General features: G+C 44.9%; 1 protein-coding gene across 50 annotated transcripts in view; it reads right to left on the reverse strand.

The window, feature by feature from the left end:
• Positions 1 to 22842, reverse strand: part of AOPEP (aminopeptidase O (putative)) — a 365171-nt gene that overhangs the window by 285383 nt on the left and 56946 nt on the right. For all 50 annotated transcript variants that reach the window (XR_012424986.1, XR_012424985.1, XR_012424981.1 and 47 more), the window contains exons 4-5: positions 14970 to 15123; positions 6872 to 7117 (exon numbers count right to left, since the gene is read on the reverse strand). Coding sequence is in view for 16 of the 50 variants with exons in the window: in XM_074018015.1 (XP_073874116.1) it covers positions 6872 to 7117; positions 14970 to 15123 (400 nt within the window). In the remaining 34 variants the exon portion in view is untranslated. The remainder of the gene's footprint in view (positions 1 to 6871; positions 7118 to 14969; positions 15124 to 22842) is intronic.

Consider the following 22842-nt stretch of genomic DNA (forward strand, 5'->3'; position numbering starts at 1 on the left):
TTATGCAAACAGGCCTCTATGGTGCAGAGGTGGGCTCCGGCTGCATCTTGGCAATATTCCCTCCGGCAGAGCTGTTCACACATTGTACCTCGCCTGAGGGCTTTCCAGAGTTGGTGTTTTCCCTAAAAGAAATCTACCCTTAACAGAACAACTTACACAGCTCCATGCCCACATGCATGCATCAGCAGTACAGAAGCTGGTAGTATTTGCTCACTCTGGGTACTGGTCTAAGGAGAAAGAGCTGGCAAGACTGGGAATATCCCAAGTTAGGCAACTTTGTGCACTGAACTCCATTGTTCTTTTTCACCCAGGGAGCGTATGTTCTACTCAGTAATGATGCTTCAGTAGAGAAATAAGTGGGAAGGCAGGGAAAAAGCCTTTTCTTTGTAATGGAAAAAATGGCAAGGTGGTGCCGACTGGCCGTCTCCGGCTCAAGGGCTGGAAGACATTAGGAACCTAGGATGACATCAATAGAGAGATTACGAAGGCAGGTAGAGGAATGACGGCTTCAGGAAGCCCTTTCAAAGGCCTGACAATTGCTCTTGAAGGATGGCCCCAGCAGTGTTCTCTGAAGGCAGGACTGGCAGTTTTTGTGTGGGGAGAACAGTTCAAAGAAAACCAAACACTTAAGCATAATCTTTCAGAGGGCGAAGAATCACGGCATAATGATGATAAGATGCTACTTCTCGATCTGACAAGCAACACAGCTGTTTCATGGCAAAAAGAAGATTCTAGTTAACCCAAAAGCTGTGAGTTCACTCTGCCTGTTGCTCCAACAGAAGAGAGAGAGCCTGGCCCCCCCAAAACTCACGTGATCAGGAATTTGCCTGGTATCCAGATTCTATGGCTGCCTCAAAGCCAGCCCACAGTGAATGCTGACCTTCAACGGTATCTTCACTCACAGGGACAGCAAGGTTTCTGTGTGGAGACCCTAAACCACGCACTCGCTGCCTTACACACAGTTACAGATCAGCCTTGCCTCAGGCTGGACCACCAGACTCTGAGTCATCACAAGATGAGGCCATTTTACTTGTCTCCCTGACTTCCTGCTTCTAAGTGACTTCGGGACATTATATATCCTCTTATACCCGCTCTGTAAAAAACGGAACACACGCACACATTCTCACTACCTACCTTGCTCAGTACAAACTGGTATTGTCAAGATGAACAAAATCATCCCAGCCAAGAGTCCCAGAAGAACATCGCTTCATGAAGACCAGTTACTATTTCAGGAACACAAACATGAAAGAACCAGAACACATTAGAACGGGAAAGGCCCCACCTATAACATAGGATGCAAATAAAGTCCAATAATTTTCTCAAGAAGGAAAATTGAAATAAAAGAGAAAACGGAGAAAGTGAACACAAAGAAAGCAACAAAAGGGAAGCACACATGGGCACAAATCGCCTTGCACGTGCCTCGCAGTTCACAGCTCATTCTGTCTGTTCATCTCTACAGCAACGGCAGGGCTGCCAGTAAACAAGGGATTACAATTTTGCAGAAAAAAAGGATGGTATGAGCTGCTTTCTATCATTCACACCCACCTGTTCAAAAAAGCAGAGAAGAGTTATACTGCAAAACAGGAAATGCCCATTCAACATCTTTTTAAAAAACAATCCATGCAGAAAGAAAATTGAGAATTTATTAAAATCTGAGAAAGAAACGACAACAATCACAAGTAACAAAACCCACGCACAAAACAAAACTATGCAGCACATCAGAGAAAGTCGAGAAGCTGGCAGCCATGGTGAACTAATTTAAGGCTCACAATCTGATTCCTGAGGCAAAAAATCACTATGGCTGCACCTTGCCTTGAAATCGGGGTCACATCCCCTGAAATCTAAAGGATTGTTTAAAAGTATGGTGGTTTCGGTTTGAAGGATCAAAAATTCAAGTAAAGCCAACAAAGAACAAGCGAAGAAAAATCCTCAAAGCTGTGCAACCTTCTGCTACTTAAGATAACGAAATTGACGACCGCTTCCTTCCCCAGCAGAAAGGAGCACAATCAGAGAGCTGAAAACAACAGGCCCTCGGGGCCAGCACGTTATGTTTTGCTTATTCTATTACACATTGGCGGGGAGATAAGAATAAACAGGACAACACCCTGTCTAACCCGGGAGGCGGGAGTGGAGGAAAACGCTGGTCACATTCATTCTCGGGCATGTACCTGCATACCGTTTATTTGCAAATTGAGGTACTTAAGAAAATTGTGCAATAGTCAGGAACTAGCAGAAGCGTTCAGAAGTCTTTATTGCACAATCAAATCTTTTAAGAATAAGCCTGGGTAAGAGGGAGCTTTGTAGTTTTTCCTTAGAGTGAAGCATATTGTGAAGATTTTAATAATGATAATTTTCTCTACGGTCTTTAATTGTCAATCCTATATTCATTCAAAAAACCTTTAAAACTAGGATGAGCAAATATACAGCCACAGCTTCCCTCTCTGTGACCAATGACGTCCAAAAACCTTGCGGAGAATCAATCAGCAGCTGCGGGGGAAGAAAACGTGGTGTCCAGGACTCCTCCCTTCTCTACAAAGGGACGTTGCCCGTCTGGACACCAGGTGTCCTGACAGCTTGGGCCGTGGGGCGTTCCGCTCAAGAACGGCAGCTGCTACGCCAGCCGGGTTCTCACCAGCCAGTCGGGAGATGGTATGGGTATCTGCGGTCCCAAGAAAAAAAAAAGAAAAGATTTGGTCTCTTCCCATAACCCCGCCTGCCTAGAATGATGGACCTGACTCAATCTCGCCATTTCTTAGTGGCTCACTTGCTCCTGGCACCCAAGCTGACTAAGGACGGGGCTAAGGAAAGCCGTCCTAAGACCTCACTGACCTGCCACCATCCTGGCCTTCACTCTACTCCTCCAACCCACGAGAGTGGTTCCCACCTTGAGGCCTGTGGACTGAGCGCTTTTCCACCAGATGGTCACAAAGCTGAGTCCTTTGTATTCTTCAGTCTTAGCCTGAATGTCATTCTTTAAGGAAGCTTTTCCCTCTCACCCTAACGATGCTATTGATTCTCCCACTGTGACACTTACTTGATTTTATTTTCTTCATAGCATACGTCTTAATTACTTGTTTCACGCACACTAATTTTCTCCCGACTAGAATGTCCATTTCATAAGGACAGAAACCTCCTCAATCTCGTTCACCCATGTAGGCTCTGCATCGTAAGTACTATCTGGCACACAGTATACACTTGATAAATATTTATTGTAAGAATAAATAAACAAGAACCAAATGATCAAGACTATCTGGTGGGGACAAGAACAAGAACGAGTGGGGAAAAGGTCAAAGAATCTGTCACCTGTCATCAGCCACACAATAGTCATTTTTTCCCCTCAATTTTCCCCGTGGGATGAAGGGTGAAGATGCACGTGAACAGCTGAGCCATGAAGCAGAACACAGAACACATGGCTTTTAACTTCAGGGCTCTTCACGGAAAACCACTCTGAAATAAGTTGCAAGAGATTCTTGAAATTCAAATACAAGGAAAGAAAAGAACATATTTGGATGTCAGCAAGGTAGTTCTGCCAACCTAATTATGCCCATGACATGTAATTGTGAACTGCTGAAAGACAAATGTGAAGCAAAGCATTTATTACACACACATACAGGTAAGATTAAGGTGTTCATTTTAAGCAACTGTCATAAGCCTGGTTCTAGAATATGATTCCATTAACGTTACTGCTGTTATAACAGAGAGTGTAAGTGTGATGATGAGCTCCTTTCATGTATTTCTCAAAATTAAGATATTACACTTGCCAGTCAATCCCCAGCAGAGACTCTGAGAACACACGAGGACAATGAAAATGGTAGAATATTAACTAAACCAACAGGAAGAGACCTGTGTGTACTTCAGAGATGCATTTTAAACGCATGCATATCTTCATACAGACATCACAGTAGTCAAGTCAAGGAACGTACACTTTACGGTTCCTGATATGGCAGATTCCGTGTTCATGGAAGGCAAAAACGCAATGGAACAAAAACTGAAAGGCCACACACACCCGCTGAGGAGAGCATCTGAAAGGCAAACCGGCGATTTTTCTCAGCAGAGAAGGAATGCCCTCTCCCCTGAACAGTGATGCGGAAAAGGACTGGGGCAGGGAGGGGCCGGTTAGTAATGGCTCCTGTTATATTAAAAGGTGCCAAAAATCATGAAGAACAGTACTGATAAATGTTCTAGTTACTGCCATGTTTGAAAAGCATTCAAAATTCTAAAATATTACTTGTGTATTATTTACCTTCTTATAAACCGATTTGTCATCATCATACATTCAAGTTTTATAAATGTGTTTCTTCCCCACTTCACTGAAATACCAGAATCAAGCTCAAAAACAGAATCAAACAGGAGACCTTTCAGCTTATTCATGAAAACCATGATATGCAATATTTAAAATAGTGAAATCATCATGAATATCATCCAAAATGCTCAGAAACTCCTTGACATGATCAATAACAATGTTCCCATTTTAGTTCAGGAGGGAACGTTTAACATCATTTGCCGAAAAAGAAAATACACAGGAATGGCATAAAACCAGCCGTTCACTAGAGTTAAGACCCGATCACTAAAGAAGTCCAGAGGTATGGAATTTATCATCTTGCCTACATGTTTATAAAATATGGACTCGGGAAGGAGCCATTTAATTTACCAAGAAGCCCGTTGATCTCTTGGCGTATTATATCTACGAGGACAATGGCAAGTTTCAGTGTGGAGGTCTTTTTGGACGACTCCTCCTAGCCTTGAAGTTTCTCTATTCCTGTTTAGGGTACGAAGCTGACTTACAAAACCATCGTTTTTGTTCTAGTTTTGCTTTATAAAACCTCAAGCAAAGCCTCGACCGTAAATAAAGCAGCAGGGCCCCAGTAGCCAGCTGAGTCACAAACCCCACTCAGCCGCATGTGGCCCAAGGTGTTGGGATCCCGACAGAGTCAAGCCAAGCAAGTGGAATCAGCTGAACTCAGAGTTTGGAAAAACAGAGCGCTCCCCTTCCCCACCCCGACTGGCAGTGGAAGATACCACAGTCCTCCTTCCACAGCTCTCGTCCAGGGAACGGTAACAAGTCCAGAAACACATCCAGACCCGGGCAGACTTCACCTCCACAGTCTAAAAGGAAGGGAACGATATTTGACAACCCACCACAAATTCTGAATGTGCGGTTCTCCTGCTTTTAAGCATAAAAGCGTCTTGTTGCTGCTCAGTTATTATCACCACCATATTTTTCAACATTTGTGCCCAGGACCATTTGGCCTTACGGTACTTACGCTTACTACTTTAAAAATACAGAGTCAAGCATGTTTAAATCACTTTAAATATTGCAAAAAGCAGCAAACACACAGCCTACCTGCTTGGGCATGCAAAGTCGAAAAGAGAAGCTCTATAGAACGGCCTGCAGGTCAGCTCATCCTGGCCTCGGCAGACTGATGTCAGGAAGGAGCTGTAGAAGACAGAATCCTGTGCACGAACAATACTCGGCCTTTGGTTCCCTCAGGCCAGAACTCGGAGCTGCCAGCAAGCACGCCTTAAAAAACTGCAGTTCTCATAAAGCGCTAAAAACTCCCAAGCAAATAGGGCCCCTCAAACCCGTGTACAAGTAAGAAACATGTAATGAACAACTCCTTCTTCACCAACACTTCTACCACTTAAATTAAGTCCAGCAGACTCTTCAAAGGGACAAAAGAAGCCCCCCCCCACCGCCGTTAAGACAAATTCTATATATAGACATCCAAGACAATTATACGATGCACATAACCAAATATATATAATTATCCTAGTTTCTGCATTCCCATTATCTTCATAAATATAGGATAAAAATCGGTCTAAATGACTTTCTCAGACCTCCTCAAGGATTAAGGCGAGCCAGCCAGTCTTTTGAAAGTACATATACGTAGTAAAGATCAAAAGCAAATGTTCTGGTCAGTTCTTTTCTGCTCATGATTTTACTAAGAACGTGTGCGGTTTTCAGGGAAAACACCACAAATGACAGCTGCTCAAAAGCATGGGAATTAATTGGCAGCAGGAATTTCCTTGACTAATAGGGAAAAACTTGAAGTCACATGTTTTGATGAGCTTATTTTTCCCATCCTCAGTCAAGCATATTCACTGTTAATGATTAAGATTTTCAAATGGAAATATAACCAAGCACATTCTCTATCTTTTCTCACTGGAACACAGACACCCATTAATGACTGAACAATGGCATTAATGAACAGATTTTAGCTTACATAAATACAGGGAGCCAAACCAAGACACAATAGCAAAAGTGCATTTATTATATTAAAAAACAGTAGCACGTGACTCCTTCTCTGCCCCCCACAGTAAGTCATCTGCTTTGAGCTGTTTTTCTGGCAGTAGGGATGGATTTACACTGATCCATCCACAGTCTATTTGACACAGGGGCTCTCAAGTCGGTGCCCTTGTGCCCAGTGGTGAGAATGGACGAGACAGCTGGTCAGGATTAGGTGAGCAGCCTGTGGCCTTGGGACCAAGTCATGTTACTGTGCCCAGAGCCCGATGCTATAACCTTGGGCTCATTAGCATTACGCCGTCATCATCCAAGCTAACAGCCACTGATCAGCCATGACCCAACACTCACCACTCAGGGGCACTCTGCATTCTCAGTCCCAGCAACAATGTGAGCCTTTTCTTTTCAACACAGTCTGAACTGAGCCCACGACACTCAAAGGCTCATGCATGAGGGAGTCTGCATTAAAATTGTTCCTCAAGGCAGCAATGAGATGTCCAAGCATGAGCAACCACAGCCCTTCCATTCTAATCAAATGACAGCTCTGACAGAGCTCAAGGAAAGCAAGACATAGTCAAAGAATGTCCAAAATGTACGTACCCCAAGTGCCACAACGGAACAACATACCTGGCCATCCCCAGACTTGGAAAGTTGGCAGGGACGATGAGAACATCCAGCCGAGAGAACGGGTGTGTTCCCAGAACAGAATGTGCTGCTGAGAGGCAAGGAGGGATCAGCTGCAGAAGGGTCTCTTGGCAGGCACCCGTGAGGCACACAGGGGCAAAGACACGATGAGGAATGATCTGCTGGGTGGTGGCAGAAGCGTTCTGGAAGCGGCAGGGGTATTCCATGTGACTGCAAACACCAACATGCCTGGGAACAACACAAAATAAATGGTAAACCATGTTTATCATTCTTGCTGTGGAGGTGAGGCAATCTTGCAGACGTAGACAACGCTTAGGAGACAGAGGTTCAGACGGACTCACAAGCAAAGACTGTTCATTTCAATTCTTGGTTTGGCTCTGTGCAGCAGTGAAAATTTACAGGATAAAAACTTACTCGTGTGTTTGAATCAACAGACTAGCTTCAATCTAAGGTAAGTGAAAGCACTAAAATCTTGTTTTAGAATTAACTTTGTTGTGGGGGGACCTCTAAGACTCAAAACAGTAAAACTTCTCACCAAAATACAAACAATTCCTGCCCTCAATTAGGTGTTTTCAAGTATCACCATATGAACAATCTCCAAATTAGAGACATTCCTAACTCAGAAAGGAAGGAGCAGTACACACAAGTTAAAGATCCAATTCTGGGATTACCTAGAAGAAAAGACTTGGACTGAGGCAGAACCATGAACCCAACGAAAGTTACAGGCTCAAACTCCTCAAAAGAACACAAACCATTTTACTGAATAGTAATCTGGATGTTCTTTTCACAGCCCATCAAAAGCTGTTATTAAGGAATACAGAGGCACTTTTGATACAGTATTTTTCCCAACCCACTTTCAGTACAAATTTAACTGAGCCAACCTTTTAAGGAAGCAGATCAGACCCCCGCCTGCTTCATCTGACCACTGCCAGTTATTCCATCAAAGGCAGAACTGAAAGAGAATTCCTAGAACCTGACTCACAGGCCTCAAGAGAACTTATCTACTCAAACCTATATCCAACAGTACTCCATTTTTTCACCTGCTAACATGTCTTTTATTCAAACACAGTGAAAAACCCCTCTAATCATTATTATTTATTTTATTTTATTATTTTTTTTTAGATGGAGTCAAGCTCTGTTTCCCAGGCTGGAGGGCAGTGGCGTGATCTCAGCTCACTGCAACTTCCACCTCCCAGGTTCAAGTGATTCTCTTGACTCAGCCTCCCGAGTAGCTGGGATTACAGGGGCCGCCACCACGCCTGGCTAATTTTGTATTTTTAGTAGAGACGGGGTTTTTCCATGTTGACCAGGCTGGTCTCAAACTCCTGACCTCAGTTAATCCACCCACCTCAGCCTCCCAAAGAGCTGGGATTACAGGCATGAGTCACCGTGCCTGGCCTATCATTATTATTATTATTATTTAACATAGGGTTTCACTCTGTTGCCCAGGCCGGACTGCAGTGGCAGGGTCATAGCTCACTGTAGCCTCCAACTCCTGGGCTCAAACAATCCTCCTACCTCAGCCTCCTGAGTAGCTAGGACTACACGCATGTTGCCATGCCACATGCAGTTCTATTTTTTTTTCAAGAGATGGGGTCTGGAGATGGGGTCTCACTTTGTAAGCCAGAGTGGTCTCAAACTTCTGGCTTCAAATGATCCTCCTGCCTCAGCCTCCCAAAGTGCTGGAATCACAGGCACGAGCCACTGTACTCAGTCAATTCTAACTACAGGTGCTCACTTGATTCACAGTGAATAATGAAAAATCTTAAGATGCTGGCATGTCCCAATATGGGCAGAATGCAACAATTCCTCTCCAAATGTACGAAGCACCTTTCACTTACCCAAGGCCAGCGCTCAGGAGACCATATGGCTAGGTACAGATAAGCCTCACCTTCTACCAGCATGGGTCATGGACACAGCTTCCAGCACCGAAGGCATTTCACCACAGCGGAGAGTAAGAAAATGGATGGAGGCCCATAAACACGTGTCAGAATAAGACGACATGAAGAATATAATTCTTGACATTGAATTCTGGCCAAAGTCCCTGGATTGATAACCTTGCTTTGTGGAGAGAGTGAGTCAAGGTGCCTGCTGGTGAACATTTACCTACAAAGGCTGCAATGTCCACCTAATGACAAGTACTGTGCTGGTGCATGAATGTGGTCAAAGGTCTTGAGAAGTGAAAAATGCCATTGATTAAATTAACCACCATGGTATCTTTTTCTCATGTATTTACACAGGTATATAATGTGCTACCGTCATTTCGGTTCATATCATCTCTATTGCAAAGCTTTCGGATCATGTTAAACCAGAGAAACTGCACATGTGCAGGCATCTTCCGGACACAGCTGAGGAATAAGCTCACATTACATCTACCACAGCACAGTTTGGCAAAAAGGTCATTCTAATGGCCTCTAAACATAACACAGGGAAAGATGATTTCTTGCTGCCAAGAACCCGAAAGTTAGAGAATACTGAGGTAGCCAAAGATATATCCAAAAGTGTTTGGCTTGATGAATTTCTGATGATCGTACACAACCCAAACCTGAGAGACAACATTCCGTCTCCATGGAAAGTTCTCTCATATTCTTTTCCAGTCAGGAACAAGGTGAGTTAGAGTCTCTCTGGGAATACAAGGCACTAGTTCAGATGACGAAGATGACTCTGGTTGTGTGAATTAGTACTGTTATAATCAAAGCCTGGGAAGAAATGCAGGACTTTAAGGCACTCGAGCTCTGACCAGGTGAGAACAGTAAGGCTCCCACAGAAATGGAAATGGAAATGGCAACAGGAAAGCCACTCTGCGCTCCCACATAGCGATCAGGAAACCTGGGCTTCACGGTTTTCTCAGACCGGCTCACTTGTGACCAAGGCAGGCAACTCAGTATCTGGGGCTTCTTCTTCCCCACCTTTAACATGGTCTCACCAAAGTGGCTGCTGGAGGAGGTAAGGAAATAGTTAGAAAAGGATAGGAGAGGCCAGACACTGTGGCTCATGCCTGTAATCCCAGCACTTTCGGAGGCTGAGGCAGGTGGATCACTTGAGGTCAGGAGTTTGAGACCAGCCTGGCCAACATGGTAAAACCCCATCTCTACTAAAAGTACAAAAAAATTAGCCAAGTGTGGTGGCGCATGCCTGTAATCCCAGCTACTTGGGAGACTGAGGCAGGAGAATCACTTGAACCTGAGACGCAGAGATGCAGTGAGCTAAGATCGCACCACTGCACTCCAGCCTGGGTGACAGAGCATCACTCTGTCTCAATAAAAAAAAAAAAAAAAAAAGGTGTGAGAGAATTTACTAACTTACTGCACAGACAGAGAGTTCTCTGTGTGCAACATCGTAAACTCATTAAGCTGAACACTCAAGATCTGCACATTTTGTTGTATGTTAATTATACTTAAAAGATAAACGTTTTCTAAGGTTTCTTTTGGCACTACGACTCTATGATAACTGAGCACACAAGCCATTCTTCATAGAATCGCCTTGTTTCTGAAGAGGTCAGGGGGTTGTACTTTTTTTTTGTTTGAGACGAAGTCTCATTCTGTCACCAGGCTGGAGCGCAGTGGTGCAATCTCGGCTGTAACCTCCAACTCCCAGGTTCACGCCATTCCCCTGCCTCAGCTTCCCGTAAACTGGGACTACAGGTGCCCGCCACCACGCCCAACTAATTTTTATATTTTTAGTAGAGACGGGGTTTCACCATGTTGGCCGGGATGCTCTCGATTTCCTGACCTCGTGATCCGCCCGCCTCGGCCTCCCAAAGTGCTGGGACTACAGGCTGAGCCACCACGCCCGGCCGACTCTGTGCTTTTTACAAAGTAATAGTCTTCCATAGATTCAGCACCGACTCAAATATGCCGTACTTCCTACCAAAGCAACTTTTCATTACTTTACAACGCTAAAGAAGACCTGTTCCCCACCAGATTCTTCTTTCAAATAATCAGTCTCAATGCGTTTTCTTCTTTGTAGTGCCCATTTTCCATGCCTTTAATCATTTTTGCTAAGTTCCTTTGGACTTTATCCAAGTTTCTGTGTCATGTTTAAACTGTGTGGCCCCCACAAAGACCTCAAGAGGTTAAAGAAACAAAACACAAAGATTCCCCTGTGGCTGAAGAAGGTTATACTACAGCTGAATAAAATTAATAAACTTTCAACAGCTTATCTGAAAGCCTTATAATCAATGTATTTACTAAAATGCTCACCCAGAGTGGCTGGAGCATGTGTGAAAGTGGAGCTGGAAGAGGGAACGTTCTCACTATAATTTTACCCACATGAACATCGATCATAAAAGTTCAGTGACCAACACTCTGGCCAAATTTCTGGAACCCAGATGAGCACTTGAGGCAAACGAAAACCTGTGGTATAGCAGGCCCCTGTGGACGTTGGATTTACATGAATTTGATTGCTGGTCTTAGGAAGGTTTGAAGTAGAACGGGTGCTGGGGAAGGCAAAAGGGACCAGATGTGAACATAACCAAAAAACACCACTGTGACTGGCACTTCAGAGCACCTTTGCTGACAAACTTTGCATGGAGTCAGAAACGTAATGGATGAAAAAAGCCACTTTCTGACAACTGAAGACGGCACACGTGAAGCGCACAGCCAGGGCAGGATTAAGCAAATGCAAGCTGTGATTTTATCAGCAGCATATTCCTGAAGGACGAGCATCTTGATAAAGGAAGGGAAAACTCATAGTTTATGAGACATGGAAGGGGGCATGGGAGGAACCCCATTCACCAGGCCTCACAGTTTCACGGAAAGATGAGCTTCCTAGAGTGGCACCCGGACCTCTCTCCCCAGCTTACCTGACTGGCTGGGCCACACAGGCTTTCTCTTTCGAACCTGCGTGCCCACAGAGGGTGCACTTTGGACCTGCTCCTGCCATGTGTCGGGTGAACTCTGCATCTGTGTTACAGAGTCCAGCAGCAGTCCAGCTGGGCTGGTAACTGGGTGGGTAAATTTGTCTCATTTGGAAATGGAGTTTCAGAAACCCCACTGAGACCATGCACCTGAGCATTCCTTCAGTCCAGCTTCTGTCAATAATAAAACCTTTATTTTTATCTCCTCTGTCTGTTCCTCAACTGGTGAATTCAGGAGGCAAGAGAGGAGTTGTACCTGCTTCTTCCCCTAAAGCCTGACAGGAATTTTAGACATCCCAGAATCTTCATTTGATTTAAGCATTTCTTCCTCCTTTCAGAATAGTGGATGCAAGAAAACTGAGAAGCCATTTCAGCTGCTTCTGAGCAGGAAGGAGAGAGCACAGAGTCAGTGGCTGCTGCCCACTCCCCAACCCCACATCTCTTTGGAATACGGCTAGAAAGGCAAAATAACAAATGTCTGTCCTTGCCTTCCCCTAGCCTTCCAAAGGCACACATTTTCCAACTGAGCAGCTCCTCTAAGAATCAATCAGTGCTGAGGCCTTAGATGAAAAAGAGAAGAGTACTTCGTCACCATCGAGAATCTGAGGAGCCACGGACAAAGCCTTCATCTGTAGATAAGGAAGGTGTGGCTTTGTCCGAAGAGCTACATCCAACCACCAAGAATGGCACTTTCAAGCTCAAAGGCATTGCTCTCAACTTCCGTTTTCTGTTCCAACACAACACACTCCCGTCAATCATGGTGGCTCAAATCATGGCAGTGACTCTCCAGATGGGAAGGTGGATCAGACTCCAGGTGAGGCATCAATGTTACAGATAGTTTTTTAAAGTCTCCAGGTAAGATTCTGCCTCACCTCTCTCTGGGGTCAGGCCTGGATATAAATCCAGGTATTGCTATTTAGTAGGTATATTAATGTTAACAAGTTACTATCTGAGCTTCAACAGCCTTATCTATAAAATGGGAATAATAATCTATCCAATCTGTCTTGCAGGCCTATCCTTAGGACTAAAGGAGATTACATTTAGATCAAGACTTAGTTTCTGACTTGGAACAACCAATGGCTACTGTATCAATTCAGGATAGCCTAGGATATGCTGCAGTAACAAACAACCCTGGTGTTTCAGTGGCTTAACACAAAACAGTGTGCTTCTTGCTAATACTAAGTCCACTGCAGATCTAAGCGGCTCTCCAGAGCACCTGTCATCCTCACCCAGAAATTCAGGCCACCTGCAATTACAGAACAAAGCCTCCCGTGTGATCCTACTGCAGGGAAGAGAGCACAGGAGGATCTCACACGAAATTAAAGTTCCCACATGAAACTAGCATATGTCACTTCTGCCCACAATTCCCTTCTTCCCTCAAGATTTTACAGAAGTAAAATCTAATACGCAATCTAGGATGTTCATATAGCTCAGGGAAGACAGTCCAAACTAGGCAAGCTACTGAACAGGAAGTGGAAATGACCTCCCTTCCGCCAAACAAGGCAAAATGCGGCAATAATACGTGCCCACCGGAAGACAGAGAACATAGCGTCATCTCTGAAAGGCAAAACGCGGCAATAATACGTGCCCACCGGAAGACAGAGAACATAGCGTCATCTCTGAAAGATGAAGACCAACGGCCGCAGTTACTGTGGTACTCGTAAAAGCAGCAAGGCAAAATAAAACCAACACAAAAAGAATCTGCATTAGGAGCGTATCTTAGCTGGTTTTCAAGGAGTAATGAATCATCTCCACCATTACTCTGGGCTTTCTCCACCAGAAGGTACTGACTTAGCGACCGTCTGTCAATAGGAAAAACGACTCCGTTGAGCTGGGTATAAAATCCTAGGAGCGCTGCATGATGCATGTGCTGTGCATCTTCTCGGCGGCCCCCTTCTCCCTCTCTTGGCTCTCAAAGCTAGAGACCATTGAACATCTAGACAGGCTGCCAGTAAATATCCAATGGCCTATACTAATTTTTTAAAGCCTCAAAATGATTTTATCTGGTTCATACTTAAAAGAAATCACTACTGATGTTAACAAAGCCCTGACCGAGCAGGATTCCCTTAACCCAAGGGCTTTGTGTCAGTTTCCTTGTGTCCTGTGCTCCTAAAGCAGCGACTAGCCCCACTGAGGGAGCTGCTGTCCCCACAGTGCACCGCTGACAGCAGTCGGTACAACCAACACAGCAGAGTAGCATAGAAAGTAATCCATCAGCAGCTTTGTTTTTGACCACATAAGCACCGAAAACCAAACCTAAAAGGCATGGGAGGAGAGGAGGCATTGAATCTGAGGGTTCCTTGAATTTAGCCAAACACATATAAATCTTTCAGCACACTTCGCAGGATTTCATCTAGACTTACCTTCTTCTCTCTTTCTGCATAAATAATAGGCTCACATCTCTTCTTCTCAGCTCTTTTTCCTTTCTTTTCCAAGACAGAGTCTCGCTCTGTCGCCAGGCTGGAGTGCAACGGCGCAATCTCGGCTCACTGCAACCTCTGCCTCCCAGGTTCAAGCAATTCTCCTGCCTCAGCCTCCCGAATAGCTGGGATTACAGACAGGTGCCACCACGCCTGGCTAATTTCTATATTTTTAGTAGAGATGGGGTTTCACCATGTTGGCCAGGCTGGTCTTGAACTCCTGACCTCGTGATCCGCCCACCTCAACCTCTCAAAGTGGGGGATTATAGGCCTGAGCCACCGCGCCCAGCCTCTCTTTCTTCTTCTTCTTTTTTTTTTTTTTTTTGAGACAGTCTCAGTTTGTCGCCAGGCTGGAGTGCAGTGGCACAATCTCAGCTCACTGCAACCTCTGCTTCCCGGGTTCAAGCCATTCTCCTGCCTCAGCCTCCCATGTTGCTGGGACTATAGGCATCCGCCACCACACCTGGCTAATTTTTTTGTATTTTTAGTAGAGATGGGGTTTCACCATGTTGGCCAGGATGGTCTCGATCTCCTGACCTCGTGATCCACCCGCCTCGGCCTCCCAAAGTGCTGGGATTCCAGACTGAGCCACCGCGCCCGGCCTCCCAAAGTGCTGGGATTCCAGGCTGAGCCACTGCCCCGGCCTCTCTTTCCTTTCTAACAGGGCTTTTCCTGCTTTGATTAATCCTATTTTGGTTTAGTTTCTCAGCAGGAGTGACTCACATTCCCAGTGCTTGGAAGAAACGCAGCACACCACTCCCTCAAGTGTTTTTCCCTTCCCAGCAAGTCCCCCCACACAAACCTGAAGTCGGCCTCAGGAGGTGAGAAGGGTGTCTCTGTTGCCGAATCACCCGATGAGCACGGCTCCATCTTCACTTCTGTCCAGCATCCCACTGCAATTGTGAAGGTGGAGGCTGGCATCGGCATGGTTACGTAGTAATACCAGCTTGAGCACCCTATAAACAGGAAGAGAAAACCCGTAATGAGGCCAATATATGATTCTGGGCTCTGCTGTGTAATTTCCTCTCTTGCGGCACTTGAAGAGCTTTTGCGATAAGCTGGTGAGAGCCAGCTCTTGGCGGTCGGTCACGTCAGCAGAAAGGGCACTACTTCAGGTCTCAGGGAAAGCACAGGAGGGACGACGGCTTCAAGGCAACTAGGAAGGTCTGGTCTCTTCCACGGATCAGTCTGAAGCCCTTCACGTGAGGGCAGCAGTGCAGGGGTCCCTCTCAGCTGTACACACAGCAGGCTGTATGCTCCTACAGACAGAATATGTCTCATTCATCCAACACAGTATTTAGCATTTAAAAAATGCTCAATTGATACCAGTTGAATGAGTGAAAGAGTGAGCAAAGCAATGATTACTTTGTGCTGTAACTATCTTGTCCAAATTCAATTCAGGCCAATCTAAACACATGAGACTAGGGAAGGGGGACACTTGGGTTTTCACGCCCACTCTGAAATTAATTAGCTGTGGGAGTTCAGGTCTTACCCTTAGTCCCTTTTATCTGTTTAGCTGGTCTTCCACTCCTTGCTGAGCAGATGAAAAGCAGGTGTAGAGGTTCAACGGAGCCAAGGACTCCTAACTAACTAGTTTGTAACAGGACTGGGATTAGAGCTGGGGCTCCCCATTCCAGTTGAGGGTGTACTCTCCATTTGGTCCAAACCTTAGAGACTTTTTATCAAAGGAATGAATGGCTGATAACTTATAACACTATACTCCCCTCATTTCTAAGATGTAAAAATGACTTTCACGTTTCTGAAATCTGAATGTGTCATACAACCTGATTTAACATAGTATTTTTTCTGAGCATCTGCTATACATTAATCATGTGTCTTAAGAAGAATTGGTATCATCTTTTTTTAACTTCTATTTTAGGTTCAGGTGCAAGTTTGTGTAACAAACTTGGGTAAACTGCATCATGGGGCAGGGTGGGAGCAGGTTTAGTGTATAGATTATTTTGTCACCCAGGTAATAAGCATAGTACTCAACAGGTAGTTTTTCTTTTTTGAGACAGGCTCTCGCTCTGTTGCCCAGGTTGGAATGCAGTGGCATGATCACAGTTCACTGCAGGTTCAACCTCTTGTATACCCAATATCCAATGTCTCAAGTGATTCTCCCACCTCACCCTCCCAAGTAGCTGGGACTACAGGTATATGCCACCACACCCACCCAGCTTAATTTTTTTGTTTTTGTTTTTTTTAGAGAGACAGGTTCTCACTATGTTGCTCAGGCTAGTCTTGAACTCCTGGGCTCAAGCAGTCCTCCCACCTTGGTCTCCTGAAGTGCTGGGATTACAGGCTTGAGCTACTGTGCCCAGCCTGATAGGTAGCTTTTCTGTCCTCACCCTCCTCCCACCCTCCACCCTCCAGTAGGCCCTGGTGTCTGTTGTTCCCTTCTTTGTATCCATGTGTACTCAGTGTTCACCTCCCACTATAAGTAAGAAGGTGCAGTATTTGGTTTTCTGATGCTGTTAGTTCACTTAGGATAATGACCTCCAGCCCCATCCATATTGCTGCAAAGGGCATTATCTCATTCTTTTTTATGACTGCATAGTATTCCACGGTGTAGATGTACCACATTTCTTTATTCAGTCTAACATCGATAGGCATTTAATTGACCCAATGTCTTTGCTATGGGATATCACCTTCTGTTACGGAACACGTTTCTCCACTCCTCATGCTCCCAGAGGGAGGAGCTTCTGTTAGCACAAATCTCTTTCGGCCCTTCACACCCTCCTTCAGAGAAAGAGTTATTGTTCTTTTTCTTGCCTTAAGTTTTAGAGGTTTAAACACATCTGACATCCAATCACTGACCAAACTGGCCTATGGTTGTCCAATGTGGTCCGTGATTGGATGTCAAATTCCGAGCTGAAATATTAACATGCCCCTACTGGCCGGCAGACCTAACACGACATTTTTTAAAGTGCTTTACCAGTAAAAACCAAGAATAGAGATTAGATTTTGATCTTCATGTGCATAGTTCCTTTGTCTATCTCAAAACAAATTCTGAACTCAGGAAGGTAGGACTTAGTTAAAAATAAATAATATTTTGGTGAGATTCAAGTTTGGAAGCCATGAAGGGAGTTACCTGAAAGAGAGACACAAAAGGACATGGTCAGAACTGCTGCACACCCCCCCCAGAGCCAGCCATTCTCTCCAACCTGCCTGGAAGCTGTACCCTGCTTCTGGAACCACAATGGCCACTCTTGAGATCCCTTTCTTTGTAGCTAAGAAGTTGAAGGTAGGCCAGGAGCTGTGGCTGTAATTCCAGCACTTTGGGAGGCCGAGGTGGGTGGATCACTTGAGGTCAGGAGTTCGAGGCCAGCCTGGGTAACATGGTGAAACCCCATCTCTACCAAAAGCACAAAAATTAGCCAGGTGTGATGGCACGTGCCTGTAATCCCAACTACTTGAGAGGCTGAGGCAGGAGAATTGCTTGAACCTGAGAGGCAGAGGTTGCAGTGAGCCAAGATCGTGCAACTGCACTCCAGCCTGGGTGAGACTAGGTCTCCAACAAAAAGAACAAGTTGAAGGCATACTCCTCCTTAAAGGGACAATTAAATCCAGAGACATTGAAGCCAATCAAGTGATAGCTTCTACTGGGCATGAAGCAAAACCACAGCCTCAAAGAGAATCACTGCTATGATTCCAAGACAGTAAGAAGGAGGTAGGGACAGTCACAGATGTCTTGATGAAAGAATGACATGGATATGACATGATGGGCTATACAGACTCCACCTCTCCTATTTTTCTGTCTTCCCATAACTACCTACATTCCCTGGAACCCAATGCCTCCCATGACTGCTCCATAAAAACTTTCATTTTCTACTGGAAACACAATGAGAGTTGAAGCAGGTAGAAAGGAGTATGCAGATGGAAGAAGGAGGAGGAAGTTATGGGTAAGGAACTAAATCTTTTGAAAGGCTCTGGCATAAAAAAAAAAACCACTAAAAAAAACACATTTTCTTAATCAAAGGGCTGTGGTCTGTCATTCCTTCTCTGAAGTAAATTTTAGAGTTTACGAAGAACCATTAGAATTTCCTTGTTAAAAATTCAGACCCTTGGCAGTTCAGTAAATAAGCAGCAACGGTGAGGCTTTCAGGTAAAAAGAGAAGTTTAAATGTATGAGGCCGAGGCCACCTTTACTTCCTCCCCAAACTCCATTCAGGAACAGTAAAAGAATTTCTATTCTAAAGACACGAACCAACAAGGACAGAGAGAATAAAGCAGGAGACAATTGCTGCAGAATATTGGAAGCTAGAACGCAGATGGAAGAGTGACAAACGACACAGCAGACCTGAATCCAGACCTGAATCCTAAGTTGGCAGTGGGAAAAGATAAGACCCACCTCATTTTACCCCTTAGAAGCTCCAAAAGGCTCTAGGGTAGAGGAAATGCTAAACTAAGCAGGCCCGGCTGCACATCTAAGAAGTGGCCAGATCCATAGATGTTCTCCCCCACCCTGCACACCTGGGCTATTTGCCCATCCCACATATACCCCAACAAATAACTGGAAGTTTGTTTTCTAGAAAGACTAAAGGGAGAGCCTCTGAACTGGCAGCTGTGGTGTTGGAGGAGGAATGGCACAGTTGAAGGCATGTGAATGGAACTAGATGAATACATGCACATAGGATGCTGAGGCCACCAGCCGTCCTCCCTTACTTTGTTCCAGAAGGGCTGGCAGCCAGGCTTTCACCGTCTAGGCAAGAGACTGAAAGAAGGTAACCAGCTTAAGAAATGAGTCTATGGTGAAGCTGATGGCTGACAAGCCCTCCAAATGTATTCACAGCTTCCGATTCATATTTCAGTGCCCTGCTCCTGAATGCTCGCACGCAAGCTTCCAGGTACCCTTAGAAAGCCGCTAATGCAAAATCAAGATCCAAAAGGACAAGCAAATGGGAAAAAAAAACAAAGCGTAAGACAATTAGTAACTCAATCCAAGAAAAAAATTAACATGTACAGAAATAATAATGAAGCCACAGTTTTGCTACAAGGCTTAGCTCTTAATAACACACAAAAATATAATGATATAAACGAAGGCTGGATGTGGTGGCCCACCTACGTGATCCTAGCACTTTGGGAGGCCTAGGTAAAAGGATCACATCAGACCAGTAGTTTAAGACCAGCCTGGGCAACACAGGGGGATCCCACCACTACAAAAAAAAATGTTTTTCAATTAGCCAGGTGCACTGGTGGAGCCTGCCTGTGATCATGTACTTGGGAGGCTGAGGTAGGAGGATCACTCGGGCCCAGGCGGTCAGGCTGCAGTGGAGCTGTGATCACACCACTATACTCCAGCCTGGGCGACAGAGGAAGACCCTATGTCAAAAATAATAATAATATAAATGAAGAATACTGATCTCATCAACATCATGATATTAATTACACTGAGAAGACAGGATTTTAGGAAGGGGCCTGTGTATGATGAAGTTGGGGGAGAGAGGAGGACGGCTAAATTACTTACCTGCCACGGGGAGACCAACCCTGAACAATGAAGCGTCTTATTGAAGGACATGCAGGTAAATATCAAGGAATCAGCCAAAAGAGGTGAAAGTGGTTACTTCTAAAAAGCAGGAAAAATGGAGGAACAGAGATTACAAAGGATTGCTGCTTGGAAATGTTGCATCTTTAATACAAAATAATTGAACTAATCAATTAAGCAAAAGGTAATCTTAACAGAAAAAGAATAACACGTCTGGTACTGAGGTACTATTAAAATGATGAAATAAAACTCAGAGGAAAGAAGCAATTGAGAGAGAAGGAGCAGGCACTAGCCTACTAAGAAATCCTTTTAAGAATGAAGCGCCAGGCACCACAAGCTTTCTCCCTACATTTGGCTGAATTTGTGACCTGATTTTCTTGCTGCTGCCTGTCTGGTTCTTGCGCCATCCGCCTGGTCCATGGCAAGATGATGCTTGTGGAAACAGCAGAGATGAAGCCACTCCCAGGAGGAAACACTGCTAATGGAGTAGGAGGAATCTGTCGGATCCCTGCACAAGGTCAACAGAAGTCCACAGAGAGCGCCCAATCCCATCACAACCCAGCACCTTGATCAGAATCTGTGCCCTCGAGGTGACGTGGGGAGGCCACAGGAAGTCACAGCGGGAGGAGGCAGGGGAGAGAAATGGAGATTAGCAATTAAAAAGTCAGAAACCTTAAATGACCCAGAGTTAGAGAGTGAGATAGCAATAGTGGTAACGGAACCTGAGGCGAGTCCAACAAAAATATGTTAAAACTGTCACTGCTTCCTCACAGTCTTTTCTGAAATTCAGTACTGGAAATAAAACAATTGTTTTTTAAATATCACCCGAATTCATATTTTAAGTGCTGAAGATGATTTCCTCCTGTACAGCACACAAGTTTTTTTATTTTCTTAGATTCCTAAAGTTCCTCTACTTAGTGGAGCTCATTTGGAATCAACTGTTTCCGTCTGCAAGCTTTTAAAAGCAAAAAGGTTTTCTTGGATCCCAAATGACAGTCAAATCAGGGCAGATCAATTGGCTGGGCCAAATAAGAACCAGCCAGAAACCCAATTCCCAAAGACCCTGGTCGAACTCTTCTCAGAAGCTTCTCACTAGAGTCTGGCCCTGGGCTTCCTGCCTGGATCCTGGTTGAATGCTAGAGCCAGCGCTGAGATCACGGAGCGCGGCTAGTGCTCTGGACAAGGTTTTCATGAGTTCCCCGCCATGCGGACCTTTCTAGTACCCTCATTTGGTAGAAAAGTCTCTTTTGAGTTGTCTGTTGCTGGATTATTCCAATGAGCCCAATCGTACGTGAAGACTGCCCGCTCCACAGGGAACAGCACCTAACCTTATCTTCCAATCAGCCTACAAAACTGCAAAAAATAACGTGGAAATATTGCCTCAGAAAGCAGAGCATGCATTCCCAAGACAAAGATAAATAATTTCGGGATTGTCTATTGTTTCGAATAAGCCTACCTTGCAAGAGAGTTAATGAGAGTGTATTGCTTTTGGATATGTCCATTCACTGAGTTCCACCTCTGGAATCTGACAGCTGGGGTTCGAGTCCCTGCTCTGCACTTACCAGTCTGGGCACATCACTTGATTTCTCTAATGCATCGGTTTCCTCATGTGTAACAAGAGAATGATCACAGTATCTCGCTGTGAGGATTAAGTTAGGATTCAGTTAGATAATCTACAGAGTGATCACTAGGCATAATAACTGGCACAAAGTAAGTGTTGAAGAAACGTTAGCTGCTTGTCACCATCTGCTGTTGTTGTTCTTCATCTGCAAGCTCTCAGCTTTACAGCTGTCTGCCCTTGATGCTCAGGCTGATTTTCTGAAGGCAGAGGCAACGAATGCTGAAGGTATGGTTGCCACATGTGTACTGAAAACCATGACCTGATGAGGCCCACATCTGGGGTTTAAGGTTGAATGGCATTAAACACAGCACACACAAAGCCATCCATTTAAAGGAGAACGACAGCCTGAAGGGGCATCCTGTGTGACTTCACATAGAATGGCCATTTGGAGACTATTTCAATGGTGTTTACTCCAAATGAGCCATCCTTGATGAAACAGACAGTGAATGCCTTCATTTTCCTTTTGATTCAATCCACTTGCACTAGACTCCCTTGGCTACACCAGCTGCAAAACAAAGAGAACACGCTGTACTTGAATTAACCCAGAGTTTCTCCTCTGCAGAGGCCAGAAACCCCTCACGCCACTGGATGACTTCACAGCCAGGCCGGGATTCATTAGCAAGACTAACAGAGAGGGGTGGTAGGAACGGAAGCAGAGGGAACAGCACTCCTTAACTTCAGGCACAGCTTGCCCTTCTTTCTGGGCAGATTCTGTAACGCTGGCCTTCTGACCTCCTCAGAAAGAGACCAGAGTTCTCGAACGCCCCTACATCACTTTCTCCTATTGGACTGCATGTAGGGGGAAAAACTCTCATACTTCGGTTGTCTCACTAGTAAGATACACGTATCACATGACGTATTGACAATAACAGTTGTTACCAGATCCAAATAGACATTTTCATCTCCACAACAGGACTGAAATTTTCCTTAGATGACTGTGCTTTTTGTAGCTATAATAGAACCTGAAATGGATCAATTTTCAAATCACAAGAGGTAGCTTAACATTTAGTTTTTGGGCCGGGCACAGTGGCTCCCAGCATTTTGGGAGGCCGAGGCGGGTGGATCACCTGAGGTCGGGAGTTTCAGAGCAGCCTGGCCAACATGGCAGAAACCCCATCTCTACTAAAACTACAAAATTAGCCGGGCATAGTGGCACATGCCTGTAATCCCAGTTACTCAGGAGGCTGAGGCTGGAGAATCACTTGAACCCGAGAAGACGAGATCGTGCCATTGCACTCCAGCCTGGGCAACAAGAGTGAAACTCCATCTCAAAAAAATAAAATAAAATAAATAAATAAATAATAAAATAAAATAAAAATAAATAAAATAAAATACAGCTTTGGGCCAGTGACTCACGCCTGTAATCCCAGCACTTTGGGAGGCCAAGGCGAGAGGATCACCTGAAGTCCAGAGTTCAAGACCAGCCTGGCCAACATAGTGAAACCCTGTCTCTACTAAATATACAACAATTTGCCAGGCGTAGTGGCGGGCACCTGTAATCCTAGCTACTCAGTAGGCTGAGGCAGGAGAATCACTTGAACCCAAGAGGCAGAGGTTGCAGTAGGCCAA

This window comes from Macaca fascicularis, chromosome 15, assembly GCF_037993035.2.
Source record: "Macaca fascicularis isolate 582-1 chromosome 15, T2T-MFA8v1.1".
In the NCBI taxonomy this organism is placed as follows: domain Eukaryota; kingdom Metazoa; phylum Chordata; class Mammalia; order Primates; family Cercopithecidae; genus Macaca; species Macaca fascicularis.